General features: G+C 40.7%; 1 protein-coding gene across 1 annotated transcript in view; it reads right to left on the bottom strand.

The window, feature by feature from the left end:
• The window catches only part of LOC112261014 (CUB and sushi domain-containing protein 1-like), a 208,810-nt gene that overhangs the window by 21,288 nt on the left and 162,350 nt on the right, over positions 1–25,172 (bottom strand). Inside the window, 4 exon segments of the mRNA XM_042328356.1 lie at positions 14,454–14,636; positions 14,978–15,151; positions 15,671–15,859; positions 24,705–24,878. Coding sequence (XP_042184290.1) covers positions 14,454–14,636; positions 14,978–15,151; positions 15,671–15,859; positions 24,705–24,878 — 720 coding nt within the window.

Raw genomic sequence — 25,172 nt, 5'->3', positions numbered from 1 at the left:
TCATCACAAAACCATTTGATGTTGCCAATTATTTTAATGATTAATTAATTGGCAAAGTGGGAATACTTAGGCAGGAAATGTCAACAACAAACAGTGAGTCATCGTATTCATGCATAAAAAAAGAATGAAAGAAAAGCATTTTGTAAAGTTAGTGTGGGAGAGGTGGAAAAATTATTGTTATTGATCAATAATGACAAACCTCCTGGCATTGACAATTTAGATGGAAAGCTACTGAGGATGGTAGCTGACTCTATAGCCACTCCTATCTGTCATATATTTAATCTGAGCCTAGAGGAAAGTCTTTGTCCTTAGGCCTGGAGGGAAGCCAAAGTAATTCCACTACCCAAGAGTGATAAAGCGGACTTTACTGGTTTTAACAGTAGACCTATAAGCTTATTGCCAGCTCTTAGCAAACTATTGGAAAAAATTGTGTTTGACCAAATACAATGCTATTTCTCTGTAAACAAATTAACAAAAGACTTTCAGCATGCTTATAGAGAAGGGCACTCAACATGTACTGCACTGACACAAATGACTGATGATTGGTTGAAAGAAATTGAAGATTGTGGGAGCTGTACTGATTTCAGTGCAGCCTTTGATATTATTTACCATAACCTTTTGTTGAAAAAACATATGTGTTATGGCTTTTCAACCTCGCCATATTGTGGATTCAGCACTATCTATCTAATATAACTCAAAGTGTTCTCTTTAATGGAAGCTTCTCTAATGTCAAACATGCAAAGTGTGGTGTACTGCAGGGCAACTCTCTAGGCCCTCTTCTCTTTTCAATATTTTTAAACAAGGCATGCGTGTCCATGTATGCTGATGATTCAACCATATATGCATCAGCAACCACAGCTAATAAAGCCACTGAAACCCTAACAAAGAGTTTTAGTCTGTTTTGGAATGGGTGGCCAGTAATAAACTGGTCCTGAATATCTCTAAAACTAAGAGCATTGTATTTGGTACAAATCATTCCCTAAATTCTAGAATTAATCTATATTTGGTAATCTGGTCATGAATGGTGTGGCTGTTGAACAAGTTGAGGAGACTAAATTACTTGGCATTACCTTAGATTGTAAACTGTCATGGTCAAAACATATAGATTCAGTGGTTGTAAAGATGGGGAGAGCTCTGTCCGTAATAAAGATAGCTTTTTTGACACCAAACTCCAAAAAGTAAGTTCTGCAGGCTCTAGTTTTGTCTAATCTTGATTATTGTCCAATCGTGTGGTCCAGTGCTGCAAGGAAAGACCTAGTTAAGCTGCAGCTGGCCCAGAAAAGAGCGGCACGTCTTGCTCTTCATTGTAATACAGTGTAAGTACTATGCATGCCAGTCTCTGTTGGCTAAGAGTAGAGGAGAGACTGACTGCATTGCTTCTTCTTTTTATAAGAAACATTTATGTGCTGAAAATCCCAAATTGTTTGCATAGTCATCTTACACACAGCTCTGACACACACACGTAGCCCACCAGACATGCCACCAGGGGTCTTTTCACAGTCCCCAAATCCAGAACAAATTCAAGAAAGCACACAGTATTATATAGAGCCATTATTGCATGGAACTCCATTCAATCTCATATTGCTAAAAAATAAACAGCAAAGCTGGTTTCAAAAAACAGATAAAGCAACACCTCACGGCACAACGCCTCTCCCGTATTTGACCTAGATAGTTTGAGTCTATGCATTGATATGTAGGCTACGAGTGCCTTTTTTGTTTTTATGTTGTTCTGTTCTTGGGCGGTTCTTGTCTATTAATGTTCTCTACTATGTCATGTTTCATGTTTTGTGTGGACCCCAGGAAGAGTAGCTGCTGCTTTTGCAACAGCTAATGGGGATCCTGATAAAATACCAAATACCAAAAAGCTTGCACTGCAGTGCATAAAATGTGATGAGTAGTTGACTCAGTGAGAAAAAGGCAATAGCTGAACAGTTTTGAACAAATAAATGTATTCCTAAATTAAGGAGAAGCAAAAGAGAGAGACTGGGAGAGCTAGCTACAGTACCCCATAATGACAAAGCAAAAACCGTTTTTTACACATTTTTTAAAATGTATTAAAAAAACAACTTAAATATCACATTTACGTAAGTATTCAGATCCTTTACTCAGTACTTTGTTGAAGCACCTTTGGCATCGATTACAGCCTCAAGTGTTCGGGTACAGTTCAATTCAAAGAATTCAATCCTTTTTGTTTCAATATGAACCCTTTTCTTTTACAGGTTAATTTGGGTACAGGTGTGCCATTCTTCTCTGCAGATCTTCTCAAGCTGTACGATCGGGTTCAAGTCAAGGCTCTGGCTGGGCCACTCAAGGACATTCAGAGACTTGTCCCGAAGCCACTCCTGCATTGTCTGGGCTGTGTGCTTAGGGTCGTTGTCCTGTTTGAAGCTGAACCTTCGGCACAGTCTGAGGTCCTGTGCGCTCTGGAGCAGGTTTTCATCAAGGATCTCTCTGTACTTTGCTCCATTCATCTTTCCTTTGATCCTGACTAGTCTTCCAGTCCCTGCTGCTGAAAAACATCCCCACAGCATAATGCTGCCACCACCATGTTTCACCGTAGGGATGGTGCCAGATTTCTTCCAGACGTGACGCTTGGCATTCAGGACAAAGAGTTCAATCTTGATGTCATCAGACCACAAAATGTTGTTTCTCATGGTCTGAGAGTCCTTTAGGAGCTGTTTGGCAAACTCCAAGCAAGCTGTCATGTACCCTTTACTGAGGAGTGGATTTTGTCTGGCCACTCTACCATAAAGGCTTGATTGGTGGAGTGCTGCAGATGGTTTTCCTTCTGGAAGGTTCTACCATCTCCACAGAGGAACCCTGATCAAGGCCCTTCTCCCCCAATTGCTCAGTTTGGCCGGGCGCCAGCTCTAGAATGAGTCTTGGTGGTTCCAAACTTCTTCCATTTAAGAATGATGGAGGCCCCTCTGTTCTTGGGGACCTTCAATGCTGCAGGCATTTTTTTTCTTCTTCCCCAGATCTGTGCCCCGACACAATACTGTCTCGGAGCTCTACGGACAAGTCCTTCAACCTCATGGCTTGGTTTTTGCTCTAACATAACTGTCAACTGTGGGACCTTATATAGACAGGTTTGTGCCTTTCAAAATCATGTCCAATCGGTTGAATTTACCACAGGTGATCAATGGAAACAGGATGCACCTGAGCTCAATTTCGAGTCTCACAGCAAAGGGTCTGAATACTTATATACATAAGGTATTTCTGTTTGTTTTTTAATCTAAAAACCTGTTTTCGCTTTGTCATTATGAGGTATTGTGTGTACATTGATTAGAGAAAATGTTATTTAATCCATTTTAGAATAAGGCTGTAGCTTAACAATATGGAAAAAGTCAAGGGGTCTGAATACTTTCCAAATGCACTGTATATTTCTTTGTATATTTTTTCACTTTCACTTACTTAGCTAGTGTCAAATGCAGTTATGTGATGTGTATGGTTGAGAAAAGGAAATAGAGAGGAAGGAAAAGAGAGACAGTGTGAGAGGGAGAGAGATTATGATCTTGACCACAATTGTATCCTATTTGTTGCTTGTCTGGTCTCCCTCTGTTACTCTATTTCTCTAGCTCAATGAAAGCGAGGGAAGTGATGTGGAGAGTCAGGGCTAAGCAGCAAAAGGCAGGGAGGAAGAGGAGTTAGAGATGATTGGAGGAATAGAGTTGTGGAGGGTGAAGTGGAGCGAGGGGAGATTGGAGGGAGAGAGGAAGAGGAGAGTGAAGAGGTGGGAGAGGAGAGTGGAGGAAGAGGAACATAGATTTTATTTTATTTTATTTGGATCTCTTTTAGTCCCCATTTGGACTAATCTTCCAAGAGTCCTTAAATATTAAAATACAATTTCTAATACAAACACACTTTCACATACAACACACTATTACAAACAAACAGTGGGGCAAAAAAGTATTTAGTCAGCCACCAATTGTGCAAGTTCTCCCACTTAAAAAAAATGAGAGAGGCCTGTAATTTTCATCATAGGTACACTTCAACTATGACAGACAAAATGAGAAGAAAAAAATCCAGAAAATCACATTGTAGGATTTTTAATAAATTTATTTGCAAATTATGGTGGAAAATAAGTATTTGGTCACCTACAAACAAGCAAAATGTATGGCTCTCACAGACCTGTAACTTCTTCTTTAAGAGGCTCCTCTGTCCTCCACTCGTTATCTGTATTAACTTCTTCGATATAGGGGGCGCTCTTTTAATTTTTGGATGAAAAACGTTCCGTTTTAAACAAGATATTTTGTCACGAAAAGATGCTAGACTATGCATATAATTGACAGCTTTGGAAAGAAAACACTCTGACGTTTCCAAAACTGCAAAGATATTGTCTGTGAGTGCCACAGAACTGATGTTACAGAAAAAACCCAGATAAAAATACAATCAGGAAGTGCCGCATTTTTTAAAACCGCCTCATGGCAATGACTCCTTATATGGCTGTGGAGGAGCTAGGAGTCAGCTTACCTTTTCCACGTTCTCCCCAAGGTGTCTGCAGCATTGTGACATATTTGTAGGCATATCATTGGAAGATTGACCATAAGAGACTACATTTACCAGGTGGTCACTTGGTGACCTCCGTCGCAATTATTGCGTAAACTCCAGCTGCAGTATTTTTCCGTTTGCCTCTGATGACAAACCGACTGCCAGGAATGATTTTTCATCGAATTGAATTGTGAAAAACACCTTGAGGATTGATTCTAAACAACGTTTGCCATGTTTCTGTCGATATTATGGAGCTAATTTGGAAAAAAGTTCGGCGTTGTAAGTGACTGCATTTTCGTTTTTTTTTCTTAGCCAAACGTGATGAACAAAACGGAGCTATTTCTCTTACACAAATAATCTTTTTGGAAAAAAAGAACAGTTGCTATCTAACTGAGAGTCTCGTCATTGAAAACATCCGAAGTTCTTCAAAGGTAAATTATTTTATTTGAATGCTTTTCTTGTTTTTGTGAAAATGTTGCCTGCTGAATGCTTAGGCTTAATGCTATGCTAGGGTATCAATATTTTTACACAAATGCTTGTATAGCTTTGGTTAAAGCATATTTTGAAAATCTGAGATGACAGTGTTGTTAACAAAAGGCTAAGCTTGTGTTTCAATATATTTATTTCATTTCATTTGCGATTTTCATGAATTGGAAACGTTGCGTTATGGTAATGAGCTTGAGGCTATGATTACGCTCCCGGATACGGGATTGCTCGACGCTAGAGGTTAATGGCACCTGTTTGAACTTGTTATCATTATAAAAGACACCTGTCCACAACCTCAAACAGTCACACTCCAAACTCCACTATGGCCAAGACCAAAGAGCTGTCAAAGGACACCAGAAACAACATTGTAGACCTGCACCAGGCTGGGAAGACTGAATCTGCAATAGGTAAGCAGCTTGGTTTGAAGAAATCAACTGTGGGAGCAATTATTAGGAAATGGAAGACATACAAGACCACTGATAATCTCCCTCGATCTGGGGCTCCACGCAAGATCTCACCACGTGGGGTCAAAATGATCACAAGAACGGTGAGCAAAAATCCCAGAACCACACGGGGGGACCTAGTGAATGACCTGCAGAGAGCTGGGACCAAAGTAACAAAGCCTACCATCAGTAACACACTACGCCGCCAGGGACTCAAATCCTGCAGTGCCAGACATGTACTGGCTTAAGCCAGGGGACATGTCCAGGCCCGTCTGAAGTTAGCTAGAGAGCATTTGGATGATCCAGAAGAAGATTGGGAGAATGTCATATGGTCAGATGAAACCAAAATATAACTTTTTGGTAAAAACTCAACTCGTCATGTTTGGATGACAAAGAATGCTTAGTTGCATCCAAAGAACACAATACCTACTGTGAATCATGGGGGTGGAAACATCATGCTTTGGGGCTGTTTTTCTGCAAAGGGACCAGGACGACTGATCTGTGTAAAGGAAAGAATGAATGGGGCCATGTATCGTGAGATTTTGAGTGAAAACCTCCTTCCATCAGCAAGGACATTGAAGATGAAACGTGGCTGGGTCTTTCAGCATGACAATGATCCCAAACACACCGCCCGGGCAACGAAGGAGTGTCTTCGTAAGAAGAATTTCAAGGTCCTGGAGTGGCCTAGCCAGTCTCCAGATCTCAACCCCATAGAAAATCTTTGGAGGGAATTGAAAGTCTGTGTTGCCCAGCAACAGCCCCAAAACATCACTGCTCTAGAGGAGATCTGCATGGAGGAATGGGCCAAAATACCAGCAACAGTGTGTGAAAACCTTGTGAAGACTTACAGAAAACATTCGACCTCTGTCATTGCCAACAAAGGGTATATAACAAAGTATTGAGATAAACTTTTGTTATTGACCAAATACTTTCTTTCCACCATAATTTGCAAATAAATTCATAAAAAATCCTACAATGTGATTTTCTGGATTCTTTTTCTCATTTTGTCTGTCATAGTTGAAGTGTAACTATGATGAAAATTACAGGCCTCTCTCATCTTTTTAAGTTGGAGAACTTGCACAATTGGTTGCTGACTAAATACTTTTTTGCCCCACTGTATATAATATACTAGCATAATGACCCAATAAATAGTCAATCTAAAAAATATTGATTCTTCATCCTCTATAGTCCTACAACATTTCTATATACTATATTTTAATTGTTTTAAAATAATGTTTACATTTATATATCGAAAGGTTTATCAGGATCCCCATTAGTTTGCTCAGTTAATTTATTCAATTTCTGTATTGCTCTAAATCGAAATGTTCTTTGGCCTATTTCTCCTTTCTGTCTGGATAACGCGTAGATGGTGGACAATCTATTCCTAGTATTTACGGAACATCTATCTCTTACCAACTGAATACAGTTTTGAATAGAACTTGGCCGTTTTAAATGATGTATATTACAAAATAAGCATGTTTTTTTTTCAATTACCTTGTCGATTGATGACCAACCGAGAACACTACGCATGACTGCAACAGAAGAACCATATCTCCACCTTAAAACAATCCTTGCTGCTTTATTCTGTGCATTCTGCAGCCTCCTAACTTCACTTGATGATGCATTTCCCCAGACCACCGAACAGTAGTTCACCTGACTCTCAATTAATGCTTGTGTTATTTGCTGAATAATTTTTCCTGGTAAATATTTAGCTATCCTTCTGATTATGCATGCTGTTTTAATATTTTTTTTTTAACATAGATTAGTTATTTGAGACGACCATGATAAGCAGTTGTCTAGCTGCACTCCGAATAGTTTGGTTTCTGCCACTTCTTCAATTTGTACTCCTCCCATACTTAATTGTATCCCATGCTGTTTTGGGCTTTTCTCAGTTGAACAGACCAATATAACTTTGGTTTTCTTGGTGTTTAAAACAAGTTGGTTTAGGCAAACCCACTTCCTGATATTCTCCAAATCTCCTTGTAAAGCCTGCTGTACCTGTTGAACCGATTGTCTTGCTGCATAAATTGTAGTATCATCTGCAAATATAGTAGATTGAGTTTCAACCAATGCATAGGGAAGGTCGTTGGTATATATTAAATAAAGAAGTGACCCAAGGCAGCTGCCCTGCGGTATTCCACAGTTTAACACATTAGGGGAAGAAAATGAACCATTGATATAGGTGGACTGTTTCCTGTCAGTTAGATATTTAATTTAATGTTTATTTCACTAGGCAGGTCAGTTAAGAACAAATTCTTATTTTCAATGACAGCCTAGGAACAGTGGGTTAACTGCCTGTTCAGGGGCAGAACAACAGATTTGTACCTTGTCAGCTCGGGGATTTGAACCTGAAACCTTTCGGTTACTAGTCCAAAGCTCTAACCACTAGGCTACCCTGCCGCCCCACAGATATGACTGTACCCAATTCAAAGCTACCTCCTTAAAACCATAATGCATTCATTTTGTCAAAATTATTTCATGATCCACTAAATCAAATGCTGCACTGAAATCTAAAAATAGTACACCTACAAATTTGCCATTATCCATAGCATTGAGCCACTGGTCAGTCATGTCAACCAATGCAGTGGTAGTGGAATGTTTTTTGCGATAAGCATGCTGATTGGCTGTAATCAGATCATTCTTTTCCATGTACTCCCACATTTGTCTACTCACAATACCCTCCAATATCTTACTGAGTGTAGGGAGTAGACTAATTGGTCGACTATTGGCAGGAGTAATGGGTTCTTTGCTGTCTTTCGGAATATGACACAGTTTCGCATGCTTCCATACATTTGCAAACATCCCCTTTTCCAGAGACCAATTAAATATGTATCTCAGTGGAACTGCAATCTGGGGAGCAGCACAGCGAAGCAAAGAATTGTCTATAAGACCCTAACCTGTAGATTTACCATCAGGTAATGACTTCAATAGGTTTAACACCTCCACTGACACCGTTTGTAGACTAAACGAGCAGATCTTATTGCTCATAATATGAAAATCAATCCATTGGACCATAGCTTGAGGGAGAGGAGGAGGAAGAGGGAGGGAAGGAGGGAGAGGGAGAAGCAGGGAGAGGAGGAGGAAGAGGTAGGGGAAGAGGGAGAGCACACATGAGAGGGGTGCCAACGTTTCCATTGTCTGCCCTAGATCCCACCATTCACCCTTGTCGCAGGGGTTTTGGAGTTGTATTTCAAATGTGGTAGGAACTTATATCTGTGCCAGAGATTTTAATGGATTACACCAATGAAATGGGCAGGGTTGACCACCTTGACCAACTATGGAACTATTACAATTTTGTTTGTGTTTTGGGGGATGCTCAGCATTGTCATCATAAATGCGTACATTGTGTCGGGGACGCTGCAAAGGTCGCTCAGAAACTGCAGGCACTGGTTCCTGAAGGCATTCAAAATGCAGCTTGTGCATTCACATTGTGATATGGCTACAATGACAGGAAGAGGGAAGCCAAGAATGTGGTATTAGGGCGTGTGGACTCACAATTTGAAAGCAGTTGAAGTTTGAAGGGCACAAGAGAGGTTGTGTGGTGCGCATCCGGGGTGGACGCAGGCCAAAGAGTGGAAGATGTGTAGAAACCTTCTTTGGGTGCGCTACTTGTTCTGTGCCACATTCCAGGATGGGGCCGTGCTTCCATAAGTTCCATGACATTTGCAGGCTAAATGCAAACACTAAAGTGACCATGTGAAATATGAATTTGACCTACAAATCTTTTAGGGAAATTGTGTACTTTTTAAAATTGTCTCTGAACAGTTGTTGTGTTTTATATCATCTCTCTTTCTCTGTCTCTATCTAATATTTGTTGCATTCACTGAATTGTCAAAGTAGGCTACTAGTTCTACATTTTGTGTCAGGCGAGGAGGTACTAAATCTTATTGAGAGAGGTTATCTACATTTTGAAATGGTCTCTGAAAAGTTGTTGGAATTTTTACATTGTTACAGAAGTAAGAATAGTTTAAAATCAAATGTGTGGGTTTTGAAATACTTTCTGAACATTGTCCTCTGGTCACATTTTGGATAAATGTGTACATTTGTTATATGTATATATATTTTTTAAGTATAGTATATTATACTTGGTACATTTAGAGCGAGTAATTTAGATAAAATTTACTACAATTTAAATACACTGTTTTTTTGGTGTGTTGAGTGTTAATAATTTTTTGATAGTCAGTGTCTTTACACAATGGAAGACAAAATTAATGTTATTCCCATTGACATATTTTGTATTTTACCCCGTTTTTTCCCACTAATTTTTGATTTTATCTCAATGCTGCAACTCCCCATGTGTTCTCCGAAACATTAACCCGCACCAATGTGTCAGAGGAAACACCATTCAACCTGTGACCGGGGTGAGCTGGCAGGGACCCGGCCTGCAGGCGCACAGCCCGCCACAAAGAGTCGCTAGAGTGCGATGAGCCAAGTGAAGCCCCACCGGCCAAACCCTCCTCTAACCCGGACAACGCAGGGCCCATTGTGCTCTGTCCTATGGGACTCGCGGCCCCCGAATGCAATGCAGTGCCTTAGACCGCTGCGCCACTCGTGAGGCCTATGTGGTGTCATATTATAGAAGAGGTTGTGCTCTATAAAACTAAGTTAACTTGTAATTGTAATTTTTGTTTTTGGGCTATATCTTTGTTTTTGAGCTATGTCTGTTTGTTTGAAATGTTTGAGAAAATGTGCTTTATCTTTAAACTTCTCAGTAATCTACAGCAGCATTCTAGAATTATATTGGGGTCTAATTGATTAAAGTCACTTGCAACCATGAAAGTCATACTCTCTTGACTATGGTTGTGGATAAAAGGAAATACATCTACTCCCATAATAAGTCCAATCGTTCTTCAGTACAATATATTTTACAGGTGCTGACCAACCCATCAACTTAATTGTAATCTAACAGAAACAAGACATTAAAATCAAATACTTATTGATTTGATCCAATTAGTTAAAGCTTTTTAATGAAATGTATCAGCCTTTGTCAATGACCTGGAGTGGCATTTTAGAAGGCTAGAAATTAAATGGGATCCTCACTCTCAAAGGTTGCATTTACCCAGGCAGCCCAATTCTGATATTTCTTTCCACTAATTGGTCTTTTGACCAATCACATCAGATCTTTTCACATCAAATCTTTTTAAAAGCTGATCTAATTGGTCAAAAGATCAATTACTGAAAAGAGAATCAGAATTGGGCTGCCTGTGTACACAGTGATAGATATCGTCTTTAAAAACCAATTACGTTAATTGGGAACAACAAGTCCATCCCATAAATAATGAGGCATTGGGGACATATGACAACAAATGACCACACGACTCACAAGAATAGAGCTTTCACTCACACAGCCTGCTTAAATACTCTCAATACCGCACAAGCAGTTTCATCCTTGTTTACAGAAGGGGAGAACCAGCGGCATGTGAATCTTCAGAGGGCATTAATCAAAGAGGGATCAGTCAAAGCGTAACATACGTTGTGAGGAAATATGCTCTCCACTTTCCCCCATGTGTACATTTGCCATTCACTTTTACAAGTGCTGATCTCAAAATGCAATGAATGCTTTTGATTACAGCGGGAATATCTGGGGCTTATGCTACAGTGCAAGCTTTGAGTACGTATGACTCAATTAGGGTTGATTGAGCGTATACTCATTAGCTCAAGTCATAGAAAAGCCAATAGCTGAGCATTTAAGAGCAGTGAACTCTGCTAATTATTCATGTTGATAAGAATGTTTAGCATTATCTCTGTGTAGGCATAATATCACTTCAAGGCTGCAACAGGATACTCAGTGGGTTAAAGGAAGCAAATACCCATGTACAGCTTCCCATAATAATGTAACCACTTTATATAGAGAATAAGGGGACCAATAAAGAGTTAATGAAGTCCCTCAGGGAGACTGTTGTGGCCATATGTATTTCCCAACCGTTAGGGAATAGGTTAGGTAGTTTAAATAGCACACTACAGCTCACTACCCCTTCCACACGTCATTCATCCAGGGGGCAGCAGCAACCTTGTCCAGGTGCTGAGCCTTGTTGATAAGCACATCAGGTGCTGCCAATTATGTGGTCGTCAAAGTAATTATTTCCCAAGTGACAGCAGTGTTGTGGTCCCCCTGTGCATGAGAATTTGCATTTAGTACCTGGGCACAGCATTATTGTATCACAGAAATAGAGTGCCACCATCCACTTTGCATCACCCAAGCAGTGATCCGTCTCAACTCCCTTATAGCAACCGTTAAACCATCGTCAATTATGAATGACCTCTAAATAATGCAGCGTTATTGATCTCCTGTAAGCAATCTGCGGGCTTATCTCGCTTTGTACTTTGTACTGTTGCCGTGAAGACTGAATAACTATGATTAATAATACATTTATAAATATAGAAATGCACAAAAACTGACCTAATGATGAAAATAAAAACGATGAATGACGGAATGAAGGACGGAAGGAGACGGAGTAATCCACCAGGGCATTCTTTGAAATATATAGTGTTCTCTGACAGATGTATCAGAGAGGAATTCCTTCAGCTTGGATGAAAGGTAAATACCCCTTGAAGGTTGTGCCATGCCGATTTCAGATAGTAGACAATCCATTAACTTCTTGGATATAGGGGGCGCTCTTTTAATTTATGGATAAAAACGTTCCCGTTTTAAACAAGATATTTTGTCACGAAAAGATGCTCGACTATGCATATAATTGACAGCTTTGGAAAGAAAACACTCTGACGTTTCCAAAACTGCAAAGATATTGTCTGTGAGTGCCACAGAACTAATGCTACAGGCGAAACCAAGATGAAATTTCATACAGGAAGTGCCCCAGATTTTGAATGCGCTGTGTTCCAATGTCTCCTTATATGGCTGTGTATGGGTCACGAATGAGCTTAGACTTTCTGTCGTTTCCCCAAGGTGTCGACAGCATTGTGACGTATTTGTAGGCAAATCATTGGAAGATTGACCTTAAGAGACTAAATCTACCAGGTGGCCGCTTGGTGTCCTCCGTTGCAATTATTGCGTAATCTCCAGCTGCGTGTATTTTTCGTTTGCTTCGAGGAGAAACATAGCTGCCACGAATGATTTATCATCGAATAGATATGTGAAAAACACCTTGAGGATTGATTCTAAACAACGTTTGCCATGTTTCTGTCGATATTATGGAGTTCATTTGGTAAAAAGTTCGGCGTTGTAGAGACTGCATTTTCGGATTTTTTTCTTAGCCAAACGTGATGAACAAAACGGAGCGATTTCTCCTACACAAATAATCTTTTTGGAAAAAATGAACATTTGCTATCTAACAGAGTCTCCTCATTGAAAACATCCGAAGTTCTTCAAAGGTAAATGATTTTATTTGAATGCTTTTCTTGTTTTTGTGAAAATGTTGCCTGCTGAATGCTAGGCTTAATGCTATGCTAGCTATCAATACTCTTACACAAATGCTTGTGTAGCTATGGTTGAAAAGCATATTTTGAAAATCTGAGATGACAGTGTTGTTAACAAAAGGCTAAGCTTGTGAGTGAATATATTTCTTTCATTTCATTTGCGATTTTCATGAATAGTTAACGTTGCGTTATGGTAATGAGCTTGAGGCTATAATTACGCTCCCGGATATGGGATTGCTCGACGCTAGAGGTTAAACCACTCAGGCTTACATGGGCAAAACAAATATCTGTATTACATTAATTATGTTTAGGGTTAGGGGCTAAATGGCACTGGTAATAATGTATCTTTATCTAAGCGATACATTAACTACTAGGTAATGCAAAAGAATAAATGCTAACTTCAACCAACACTTAGCATAGGGGATCCGATCCCATCTAACAGACAACACTGATGATAACTGGGTTAAAATAAGAAACAGACAACAGAGCAACTAAGAAGAATTCATAACAACCTCAACACCAAAACATACATAGGAATTAGAAACAACAACCTGAAAACAAGGAACCCATAATTACCCACAATCTTAAGGCACGCTACGATATGCGTTATGTTGAGCATACATAATAATGACGGTCATAATTCATTCGATTTTTACTAATTCTTTGTATTTGATTCTTGGATTACAGAGATATAAAGCTCAATCAATGTTGTTGGCCGATGAGACATAGTTTAAGACGTTCTTCATTTAAGATTTTTTTTAGAAATATAGATCAATTCTATTTAAATTCCAGTAAATTCAGGGAGTACATTGAAATTCCAATTCCAATTATCTTCAAAACGTTTCAATGAGGAACATTTGGAATTTGAATTTAGTTTACTTTATGAATTGACCCCAACCCTGATCAGCTTAGATATTCAGTACACCCACATTTGCATACCTTTGTACATAATGTGTGTAGGTATTTTATACTTCATATGAATGTGCCAATAAGCATCCCTCCTGGCTTCACTCAAGGTTCCCTCTTCATTTTTCAACCAAAGAATTAAACAGTGTCAGAAATAACCCTGGGTTCTCCTCTTTTGAATTCCTCCCAAAATGGCTGAGCATTAAGGTAATTGCAGACTATAATAGGTGGAGCAATCCTTTCTGAAAATGTGCATTAAAGCAATGAATTATCGTACACTACATTACCGGTGGCGGGTTGTCTGTGTAGGACTCCTAACCCATGCTTACATCAATGAGTCCTAAATTCAGACAAGTGAGTATGAAAATGTTGCATTTATAGCAACCAGTAAATCTGTCAAATAGCCAGTTTAACTGTTATTATAATATATCATACTTGAGTAGTTGTACTGTTTATCATAATTATGAAAAAATCCCTGCATTGCACAAACATGCAATGTTCTCATCATTGATTTTCCAATTAAATAGCAATACATTGGGAAAACATTATTTGTCCAATGCCATACAATCTAAAATATTTCCTTTTTGCAATAGAACTGATCATTAAAACAGTCCGACAAGGTGAACCATGACACTGCCTTATCAGCCCTCAATGATGCCCAGATTATGCTCATTCCCAGTCAAGGGAGTCATTGTCACAATGGATAACGTATCTACAGGTATAGTAGTTGATTATATATGGCAGGGGACTCACCTTCACAGACTGGCTGGGTGCCACTCCAGGAGCCATTGTGGAGGCAGGTCCTCTCAGGTGAGCCACTCAGGGAAAAACCGGCATCACAGGTGAATCGCAGCAGGCTCTTCAGCTGGAACTTCTCCCCTAGCCTGGAGCCGTGAGGTGGGATTCCAGGGTCACCGCACTCCCCGGAACTACCACCTCGTGAGGGAGAGAGAAAATATCCAACACTCAAACAGCCATCCCTCACCACAGCAGTCCCATAGGCAGCTCATATCAGTCACTCTAGCCTGTTTTCTGAGATGGAAATAGGCTTTTCCCCCTCCCCTTTAACTAACATGAAAGGCTACCAAGGCTCTACCCAGAGTGCTTGCATCTTACATCTCTAGCTACCACACATGAAAAACCCACAGAAATCCATAGCTTTTCACGCTCGGTTTGACATCCCTGAAACCTGTTGAGCTGTGGTATTTCTGTGCACCCTTAGAGCCTTCAGGTCGCCCCTGGCTGGCAGAGTGGTAGGCCCCTGCTGATGGAAATACCTGAGCAGTAGGGTGGTGACCCACTCCAGCGTCCGTCCTCCTGACAGTAGCGCGTGGCGTTCCCAATCAGCACTCGGCCCTGGCTGCAGGTATAATGGAGCACGCCACCGTTGGTGAACTTCCTGCCTGACATGACAGCTTGGGGTGGTGTGCCAGGATCACCACAGGAAATAGCTTCAGGCGAAATGGAGAGAAAAAGTTCAGAGAGGACAGTTGATACTGAGTTGATCATGGATATACGCCATTGTTCTTGTGCCTTCAGTGTTAGCTACTACCACAATTACATTTTAGTTGTTTACCTACTACTACTCCCACTACTACTCATACTACTCCCGCTCCTGCTGCTACTACTACTCCCACTCCTGCTCCTGCTACTACTACTACTACTACTACTACTCCCACTACTACTTCTACTACCACTTCTCCTACAACCCACCTTTTATCACAAACATTAACACTACATATGACATTGTCAGCAAAGACAACGTTTCTATATTATTTATTTTCAAACACTACCAATATAAATTCTTCACAAATCCCTTGCACCATCCCCATATTCTCCCCACTATAAGAATGGTACATTTCACACTTTCTATCATTCTCCAACAGTGACTAACCACACGAAGTGGGACCCAGATTCCACTTCTGCCACTTCTTGTACCCTGATCAAGACAATCCTAGCATATTACTCACAAAGGCACTTAGGAAGTGATCTGTCCCAGAGGCCGTTTGACTGACAGGTGAGAAGTGATGAGCCGAGCAGATAGAAGGCCCTCTTGCAGTGATACATCACACTGGTTCTATAGTTGAAGCTCTCGGGGAAACGCTGCTGCGGGTGACGAATGGCATTCTCCACAAAGCCTGGATCGGAGCAGTTTACCACTGCAAGATAAAATCAACCGAATGCTTAACGCCTGACAGTGAAACCAAGAGTGAGAAGAGAAGGGAAATCAATGAGAAAGCTTGAATAGCAGGGTTATTGTTCAAGTTCTGAGTCATTTCAATCAACCCATTCATGCTTTTTAATATATACTTCAACAGTGTGTAAGCTTCTCTCATGTTTCTACAGTTAATAGCATTTGACATAAAGTTGATCTAATAACTATGTAACAATGTCATTCATGTGGGTTGATATGCAGTTTCAGTTTAGTTCAGATTCCCTTGTCACAAAATGTAAAACCAGCAGGACAGGAAGCCCCAGTAACAATAAGTTGCACCTCTTGCCTCAGAGTTGGCTGAACATTGTTTTCAGCTATTGCCCTTCAACAACAAAAAATGCATTAAGTTAAAGTAATGTCCAAGGAAAACAAAACAGATTGCTTTCCCTCAGTGACAGCTGCCAATGCCCTGGCAGTCAATTAAGCCCTGGGGAAAAGAGGGATGAAAAAAATATAAAACAATTGATAATTAGCACCTGCTGTTAGCAGGTGTCAAAAACTCTTATTCCTAAAACACTGGAGAAGGCACTGGAGAAGGCACCGGAGAAGGCTGACGTGTTCCTATACAATTGTGTTTTTTTTTGTTTCTTTACGTTGTTTGTAACTTACATTTTAAATGATTTTGTACATAATATTGCTACTACCGTCACTTATGACCAAAAATAACTTCTGGACATCGGAACTGCGATAACTTACCACGAACTGTCAGAATCCTTGTTTTCCTTTAACTTCTTTGGGATAGGGGGCAGCATTTTCCCTTTTGGATGAAAAGCGTGCCCAGAGTAAACTGCCTCCTACTCAGTCCCAAATGCTAATATATGCACATTATTATTAGTATTGGATATAAAACACTCTGAAGTTTCTAAAACTGTTTGAATGATGTCTGTGAGTATAACAGAACTCATATGGCAGGCAAAAACCTGAGAAAGAATCAAAACAGGAAGTGGGAAATCTGAGGTTTGTAGTTTTTGAACTCAGCCCCTATCGAATACACAGTGGGATATGGGTCATTTTGCACTTCCTAATGCTTCCTCTAGATGTCAACCGTCTTTAGAACGTTGTTTCAGGCTTCTACTGTGAAGGGGGGCAGAATGAGAGGGGAATGAGTCAGAGGTCTGGCAGCAGCCTCGATCTCAGTCACGCGCATTCACGAGAGGTAGCTCTCGTTCCATTGCTTTTCTACAGACAATGGAATTTTTTAAACATTTATGATAAAACATCCTAAAGATTGATTCTATACTTAGTTTGACAAGTTTCTACGACCTGTAATATAACGTTTTGAACTTTTCGGACTTGGCCGGACCTGAACACTGGTTTGGATTTGTTTACCAAACGCCCTAACAAAAGAAGCTATTTGAACATAAATGATTAACTTTATCGAACAAATCAAATATTTATTGTGGAACTGGGATTCCTGGGAGTGCATTCTGATGAAGATCATCAAAGGTAAGTGAATATTTATAATGCTATTTCTGACTAATGTAGACTGCGCAACATGGCGGATATTTATTTTGGCTGGTTTGGGCTCTGAGCTCCGTACAAAGATTATTGCATGGTATGCTTTAGTTTTTTTTTTTTATCTGACACAGCGGTCGCATTAAGGAGAAGTGTATCTAAAGTTCCATGCATAACACTTGAATTTTCATCAACATTTATAATGAGTATTTCTGTGAATTGTGGCTCTCTGCAAAATCACCCCATGTTTTGGAACTTCTGAACATAACACGCCAATGTAAAATTAGATTTTGGATATAAATATGCACTTTATCGAACAAAACATACATGTATTGTGTAACATAAAGTCCTATGAGTGTCATCTGATGAAGATCAAAGGTTGGTGATTAATTTTATCTCTATTTGTGCTTTTTGTGACTCCTCTCTTTGGCTGGAAAAATGGCTGGGTTTTTCTGTGACTTGGTGGTGACCTAACATAATCGTTTGTGGAGCTTTCGCTGTAAAGCATTTTTGAAACAGACACAGTGGCTGGATTAACGAGAATTGTATCTTTAAAATGGTGCCTAATACTTGTATGTTTGAGAAATTTGATTTATGAGATTTCTGTTGATTTGTATTTGGCGCCCTGCAATTTCATTGGCTGGGGTTCCACCAGTCCTAGACAGGTTAACGAGTCCGATCAGCCCGACCTGAATGACATATTGCTTTCCCGGGAACAGGCACAGATCCCCGTCATTTGCGCGAAGAGAAGGCGGAGAAAAAGGGGCCAGAGGGCAGGCTGCCTTCTGAGAATTCGTAGGTGATCGAATAAACCCCCACTGCCTTCCATTCTGCTAGCGAACGTGCTATCTTTGGAAAATATAATCAAAGATTAAACTACCGACGGGACATTCAAAACTGTAATGTCTTATGATTCACGGAGTCGTGGCTGAACAACGACACGCTGTATAACCAGCCAGCACTGATGCTGGCACTAAGACTGCAATCAATGAGCTGTATTCCGCCATTAGCAAACAGGAACATGCTCACCCAGAGGCGGCGCTCCTAGTGGCTGGAGACGTTAATGCAGGGAAACTTAAATAGGTCTTACCAAATTTCTATCAGCATGTTAAATGTGCAACCAGAGGGAAAATAACTCTGACCACCTTTACTCCACACACAGAGACGCATACAAAGCTCTCCCTCACCCTCCATTTGACAGATCTGACCATAATTCTATCCTCCTGATTCTTGATTACAAGCAAAAAATTAAAGCAGGAAGCACCAGTGACTAGATTAATAAAAAATTGGTCAGATGAAGCAGATGCTAAGCTACAGGACTGTTTTGCTAGCACAGACTGGAATATGTTCCAGGATTTTTCCTATGGAATTGAGGAGTACACCATATCAGTCATTGGCTTCATCAATAAGTGCATCGATGACGTCGTCCCCACAGAAAACGTACGTACATACACCAACCAGAATCCATGGATTACAGGTAACATCCACACTGAGCTAAAGGCTAGAGCTGCCGCTTTCATGGAGCACAACTCTAACCCAGAAACTTATTAGAAATCCCGCTATGGCCTCTGATGAACCATCAAACAGGCAAAGCGTCAATACAGGACCAAGATCGAATCGTACTACACCGGCTCTGACACTTGTCTGCTGTGGCAGGGCCTGCAAACCATTACAGAGTACAAAGGTGAAGCACAGCCGAAAGCTGCCTAGTGACACGAGCCTACCAGATGAGTTAAAACCTGTTAAGCTTCCCCCCTACTTTTTCTGAAATTCTGTTAAAAATCGCGCAACATTTCAGCGCCCTGCTACTCATTCCAGGAATATAGTATATGCATATGATTAGTATGTGTGGATAGAAAACACTCAGACGTTTCCAAAACTGTTTAAATCACGGCTGTGACTATAACAGAACGTCTGTTTCATCGAAAAGCGCAGGAAAATCTGATCACTGGAGATGGAAAAAAATATCCATGCGCCACTCCCATGAATTGTTAAAGGTGAACCGTAATATATGAGGCCAAGCTTGCAGTACCTACAGCTACCACAGGATCTATAGAGTCTCCTCATTTGAATCTGAATTGATTCTTGGTAGATCCGCCCAAAGGGAACCGATTCTCTCCGACCACCGACCCGAGGCATTGTCTCTGTGTTTTTCCGGACATTTTTCCACACGGCAGGCTATCGAATTTACATCGCCTCCTGATGATTTTTATAGCTTATTAACGTGTAGTTATACCTAAAGTTGCATTAGAAAGGTATTTCGAGGTGTTTTGTGAAAGTTTATCGTCGAATTTTTAACTTTTAAAAAATGACGTTACGTTATGAAACTTTTTTCCGTTTTCCACACAGTCTTCATAGATCGATATCTAGGCTATATATGGACCGATTTAATCCAAAAAAAGACCCAGTATTGATTATGGGACATCAAGGTGTGCAAAGAAAGAAGATGGTCAAAGGTAATTAATGTTTTATATTTTATTGTGCGGTTTGTGTAGCGCCGACTATGCTAATTCTTTTGTTTACATCCCCTACGGGTCTTTTGGGGTGTTGCATGCTATCAGATAATAGCTTCTCATGCTTTCGCCGAAAAGCATTTTAAAAATCTGACACGGTGGCTAGATTCACAATGACTGTAGCTTTATTTTAATACCAAACATGTGTATTTTAATGAACGTTTGCGTTTTAACTAATACTATTAGCATGTAGCGTCGCGCATGTGCATTTCTAGAGCTCTAGGTGGGACGTCTGCGTCTCAAGTAAGCTCAAGAGGTTAAACAACTTCGATGCTCGCTTAGAGGCAAATAACACTGAAACATGCATGAGAGCACCAGCTGTTCCGGAAGACTGTGTGATCACGCTCTCTGAGGCCGATGTGAGTAAGACCTTTAATCAGGTCAACATTCACAAGGCCGCAGGGCCAGACAGATGGCCAGGACGTATACTCAGTGCATGCACTGACCAACTGGCAAGTGTCTTCACTGACATTTTAAAAATCTCCCTGTCCGAGTCTGTAATACCAACATGTTTTAAGCAGACTACCATAGTCCCTGTGCCCAAAAACACTAAGATAACCAGCCAAAATGACTACCAACCCGTAGCACTCACGTCTGTAGCTGTGAAGTGCTTTGAAAGGCTGGTCATGGCTCACATCAACACCATTATCCCAGAAACCCTAGACCCACACCAATTTACAAAGAGCCCTAACAGATCCACAGATGATGCAATCTCTATTGCACTCCACACTGCCCTTTCCCACCTGGACAAAAGGAACACCTATGTGACAAAGCTATTCATTGACTACAGCTCAGCGTTCAACACCATAGTGCCCTCAAAACTCATCAATAAGCTAAGGACCCTGGAACTAAACACCTCCCTCTGCACCTGGAACCTGGACTTCCTGATGGGCCGCCCCATGTGGTAAAGGTAGGTAACAACACATCCGCCACGCTGATCTTCAACACAGGGGCCCCTCAGGGGTGCGTGCTAAGTCCCATCCTGTACTCCCTGTTCACTCATGACTGCACAGCCAGGCACGACTCCAACACCATCATTAGGTTTGCCAATGACACAACAGTGGTAGGCCTGATACCGATAATGACGAGACAGCCTATAGGGAGGAGGTCAGAGACCTGGCCATGTGGTGCCAGGACAACAACCTCTCCCTCATCGTTATCAAGACAAAGGAGATGATTGTGGACTACAGGAACAAGAGGACCGAGCAAACCCCCATTCTTATCGACGGGATTGTAGTGGAGCAGGTTGAGAGCTTCAAGTTCCTTGGTGTCCACATCAACAACAAACTAACATGGTCCAAGCAAGACCATGAAAAGATTTGGCATGGGTCCTCAGATCCTCAAAAGGTTCTACAGCTGCACCATCGGGAGCATGGTTGTATCACTGCCTGGTATGAAAACAGTGACCGCAAGGCACTACAGAGGGTAGTGCGTACGGCCCAGTACATCACTGGGGCAAAGCTTCCTGCCATTCAGGACCTCTATACCAGGTGGTGTCAGAGGAAGACCCTAAAAAATTGTCAAAGACTCCAGCCACCCTAGTCATAAAATGTTCTCTCTGCTACCGAATGGCATGTGGTACCTGAGCACCAAATCTAGGTCCAAGAGGCTTCTAAACAGCTTCTACCACCAAGGCATAAGACTCCTGAAAATCTAATCAAATGGCTACCCAGACTATTTGCATTGCCCCCCTTTTACACCGCTGCTACACTCTGTTGTTATCTATGCATAGTCACTTTAATAACTCTACCTACATGTACAGTGTGGCAAAAAAGTATTTAGTCAGCCACCAACTGTGCAAGTTCTCCCACTTAAAAAGATGAGAGAGGCCTGTAATTTTCATCATAGGTACACTTCAACTATGACAGACAAAATGAGAAAAAAAAATCCAGAAAATCACATTGTAGGATTTTTAATGAATTTATTTGCAAATTAGGGTGTAAAATAAGTATTTGGTCACCTACAAACAAGCAAGATTTCTGGCTCTCACAGACCTGTAACTTCTTCTTTAAGAGGCTCCTCTGTCCTCCACTCGTTACCTGTATTAACGGCACCTGTTTGAACGTGTTATCAGTATAAAAGACACCTGTCCACAACCTCAAACAGTCACACTCCAAACTCCACTATGGGCAAGACCAAAGAGCTGTCAAAGGACACCAATAACAAAATTGTAGACCTGCACCAGGCTGGGAAGACTGAATCTGCAATAGGTAAGCAGCTTGGTTTGAAGAAATCAACTGTGGGAGCAATTATTAGGAAATGGAAGACATACAAGACCACTGACAATCTCCCTCGATCTGGGGCTCCACGCAAGATCTCACCACGTGGGGTCAAAATGATCACAAGAACGGTGAGCAAAAATCCCAGAACCACATGGGGGGACCTAGTGAATGACCTGCAGAGAGCTGGGACCAAAGTAACAAAGCCTACCATCAGTAACACACTACGCCGCCAGGGACTCAAATACTGCAGTGCCAGACGTGTCCCCCTGCTTAAGCCAGTACATGTCCAGGCCCATCTGAAGTTTGCTAGAGAGCATTTGGATGATCCAGAAGAAGATTGGGAGAATGTCATATGGTCAGATGAAACCAAAATATAACTTTTTGGTAAAAACTCAACTCGTCGTGTTTGGAGGACAAAGAATGCTGAGTTGCATCCAAAGAACACCATACCTACTGTGAAGCATGAGGGTGGAAACATCATGCTTTGGGGCTGTTTTTCTGCAAAGGGACCAGGGCGACTGATCCGTGTAAAGGAAAGAATGAATGGGGCCATGTATCGTGAGATTTTGAGTGAAAACCTCCTTCCATCAGCAAGGGCATTGAAGATGAAACGTGTCTGGGTCTTTCAGCATGACAATGATCCCAAACACCCGGCCCGGGCAACAAAGGAGTGGCTTCGTAAGAAGCATTTCAAGGTCCAGGTGGCCTAGCCAGTCTCCAGATCTCAACCCCATAGAAAATCTTTGGAGGGAGTTGAAAGTCCGTGTTGCCCAGCCCCAAAACATCACTGCTCTAGAGGAGATCTGCATGGAGGAATGGGCCAAAATACCAGCAAAAGTGTGTGAAAACCTAGTGAAGACTTACAGAAAACGTTTGACCTCTGTCATTGCCAACAAAGGGTATATAACAAAGTATTGAGATAAACTTTTGTTATTGACCAAATACTTATTTTCCACCATAATTTGCAAATAAATTAATTAAAAATCCTACAATGTGATTTTCTGGATTTTTTTAAAGTGGGAGAACTTGCACAATTGGTGGCTGACTAAATACTTTTTTGCCCCACTGTACATATTACCTCAATTACCTCGACTAACCGATACCCTCGCACATTGACTCTGTACCAGTACCCCCCTGTATATAGTCTCGCTATTGTTATTTTACTGCTGCTCTTTAATTACTTGTTCCATTTATTTCTTTAACTGCATTGTTGGTTAGGGGCTCGTAAGTAAGCATTTCACTGTAAGGTCTACTTACACCTGTTGTATTCGGCGCATTTGACTAATAAAATTACATTTATTGGCGTGTTCCTTGCCTATAATAGAAACCCTTATTGGGGTAACCCTCTTGAGGTGATTGTTGGAAGGCTATCCTACAGGAACCCTGGGTGAAAGTGTGGAAGTGCAGATTGGTTTACAAAATAAAATAGAACCATGTCAGTAGCAGGGAGCACACTGACATACTGTAAGAATACTCAACGAATTGAGTGAGGAAGTGACTGACCATTGTTGTGGCAGGTGTATGAGGATATTTTCTTTACAAATGCAACTTTTTCCCCCCTAGTTGTACCTGACTTTCAGCATGCAGAACTCTTCTTTCCATACGTGATTATTGACTTAAGCATTTGGTCTTTAGAGAACGTTTAATCTAATAGTGATATATATCATCTGAAAGTGAAAATTCATCCAGGTGATTTTGACATAAATTGGGCAAATTCTGTCACACTACCACTGCTCTTGTTTTATTCTTCATTGATTCAAAGAGGGGATAGTAACCAAAATCCATATCATTATATCAATCATTATATCATATCATATCAATCATTATTTGACCTTTAAATTGGAAAATAGTTAAAACCAGGTCAAAGTCACAGCACAAGATGTCCTGGATAACTGTTATTGTCAATTTTACCATTCCTTAAGCACATAACCAGATTAATTACTGATCTGCAAAGATTGGCCTACATGCAACTACTTTGTGTCAGAAAATATGCTGTAATGTAATATGGTTTGTTCCTTTACATTAGAATTTGAAATCACCTCACTGGTACAGGAAATCACCTAAAACACAGTGGGTAAGATCAATGCACACACATTGACATGCACATATTAGTAATACAAAATAAAGAATGCACTTTACCCACAAATTAAATTGATATAGTCGGTAGTACTTTCAAGCATTGCGGCAGCATCATGTCATGGGTATGCATGTCACCGGCAGGTACTGTGGAGTTTGTCAGGATCAAAATCAATATGAAAGGAGCAAAGCCCAGGTAAAAAAGTTAGAGGAAAACCCGCTTCAGTCTTCTGAAAGCCTAACCCTGGGATAGAATGTTATTTTTCAGCGGGACAATAAAAGCAAAAGTTATGTCATAGACACCAGAATGGCTTTTCAAGAGGTGTTTAGTGTTAGTGAGTGATCAAGTCTCAGTCCTAACTTAAATTTGCTTGAAAATCAGAGACAAGGTTTCAATATTGCTGTTCATCAATGATTCCCAACCAGATTTACTAAGCTTGAGCAATTTTTACAAAAACAATGGATTTACTGTATGTTGCCCTAACAGGTGATTCATTTGGATGTATTTGTTACTGTGTCTTACCTCTACAGACTGGAAGAGGGTTGCTCCACTGTCCATTCATCCTGCACTGGGCTCTTGATGCACCATGCAACAGATATCCTTTGCTGCAGGTGAAGTTTACCACATCGTTCAGGTTGAACTCGCTGCCGTTAGTTCGACCATTTGTTGGGTTTCCAGGGTGACCGCACGTAATGGCTATGAAAACATTTGAGGTAGCCAAGGGTACAGATATTTAGGTAATAAGTAAGTAATGGGTCGAAGCATCGAATCTGCTTTAGTTTTTGAGGTGATCAATCTCTGGTGAGGGAGGAGCTGTTTTTTACATACTGTGTTTATTTCTTTCTTCTGAACATTTCCATTTGTTATGGCAAATGGTTTTAAAAATACTTACTTTTATGTTCGCTAGCTGGACAGGCAAACACTGCCAAGTACTTTATAGTAAACCAATCAATACTCGTGTACTATCCAGGTACCATCTCTGTTGATCAC

Source organism: Oncorhynchus tshawytscha, linkage group LG01, assembly GCF_018296145.1.
Source record: "Oncorhynchus tshawytscha isolate Ot180627B linkage group LG01, Otsh_v2.0, whole genome shotgun sequence".
Taxonomy (NCBI): domain Eukaryota; kingdom Metazoa; phylum Chordata; class Actinopteri; order Salmoniformes; family Salmonidae; genus Oncorhynchus; species Oncorhynchus tshawytscha.
The sequence above is the reverse complement of the archived record's forward strand: the minus strand, read 5'-3'. Positions and strand labels throughout refer to the sequence as shown.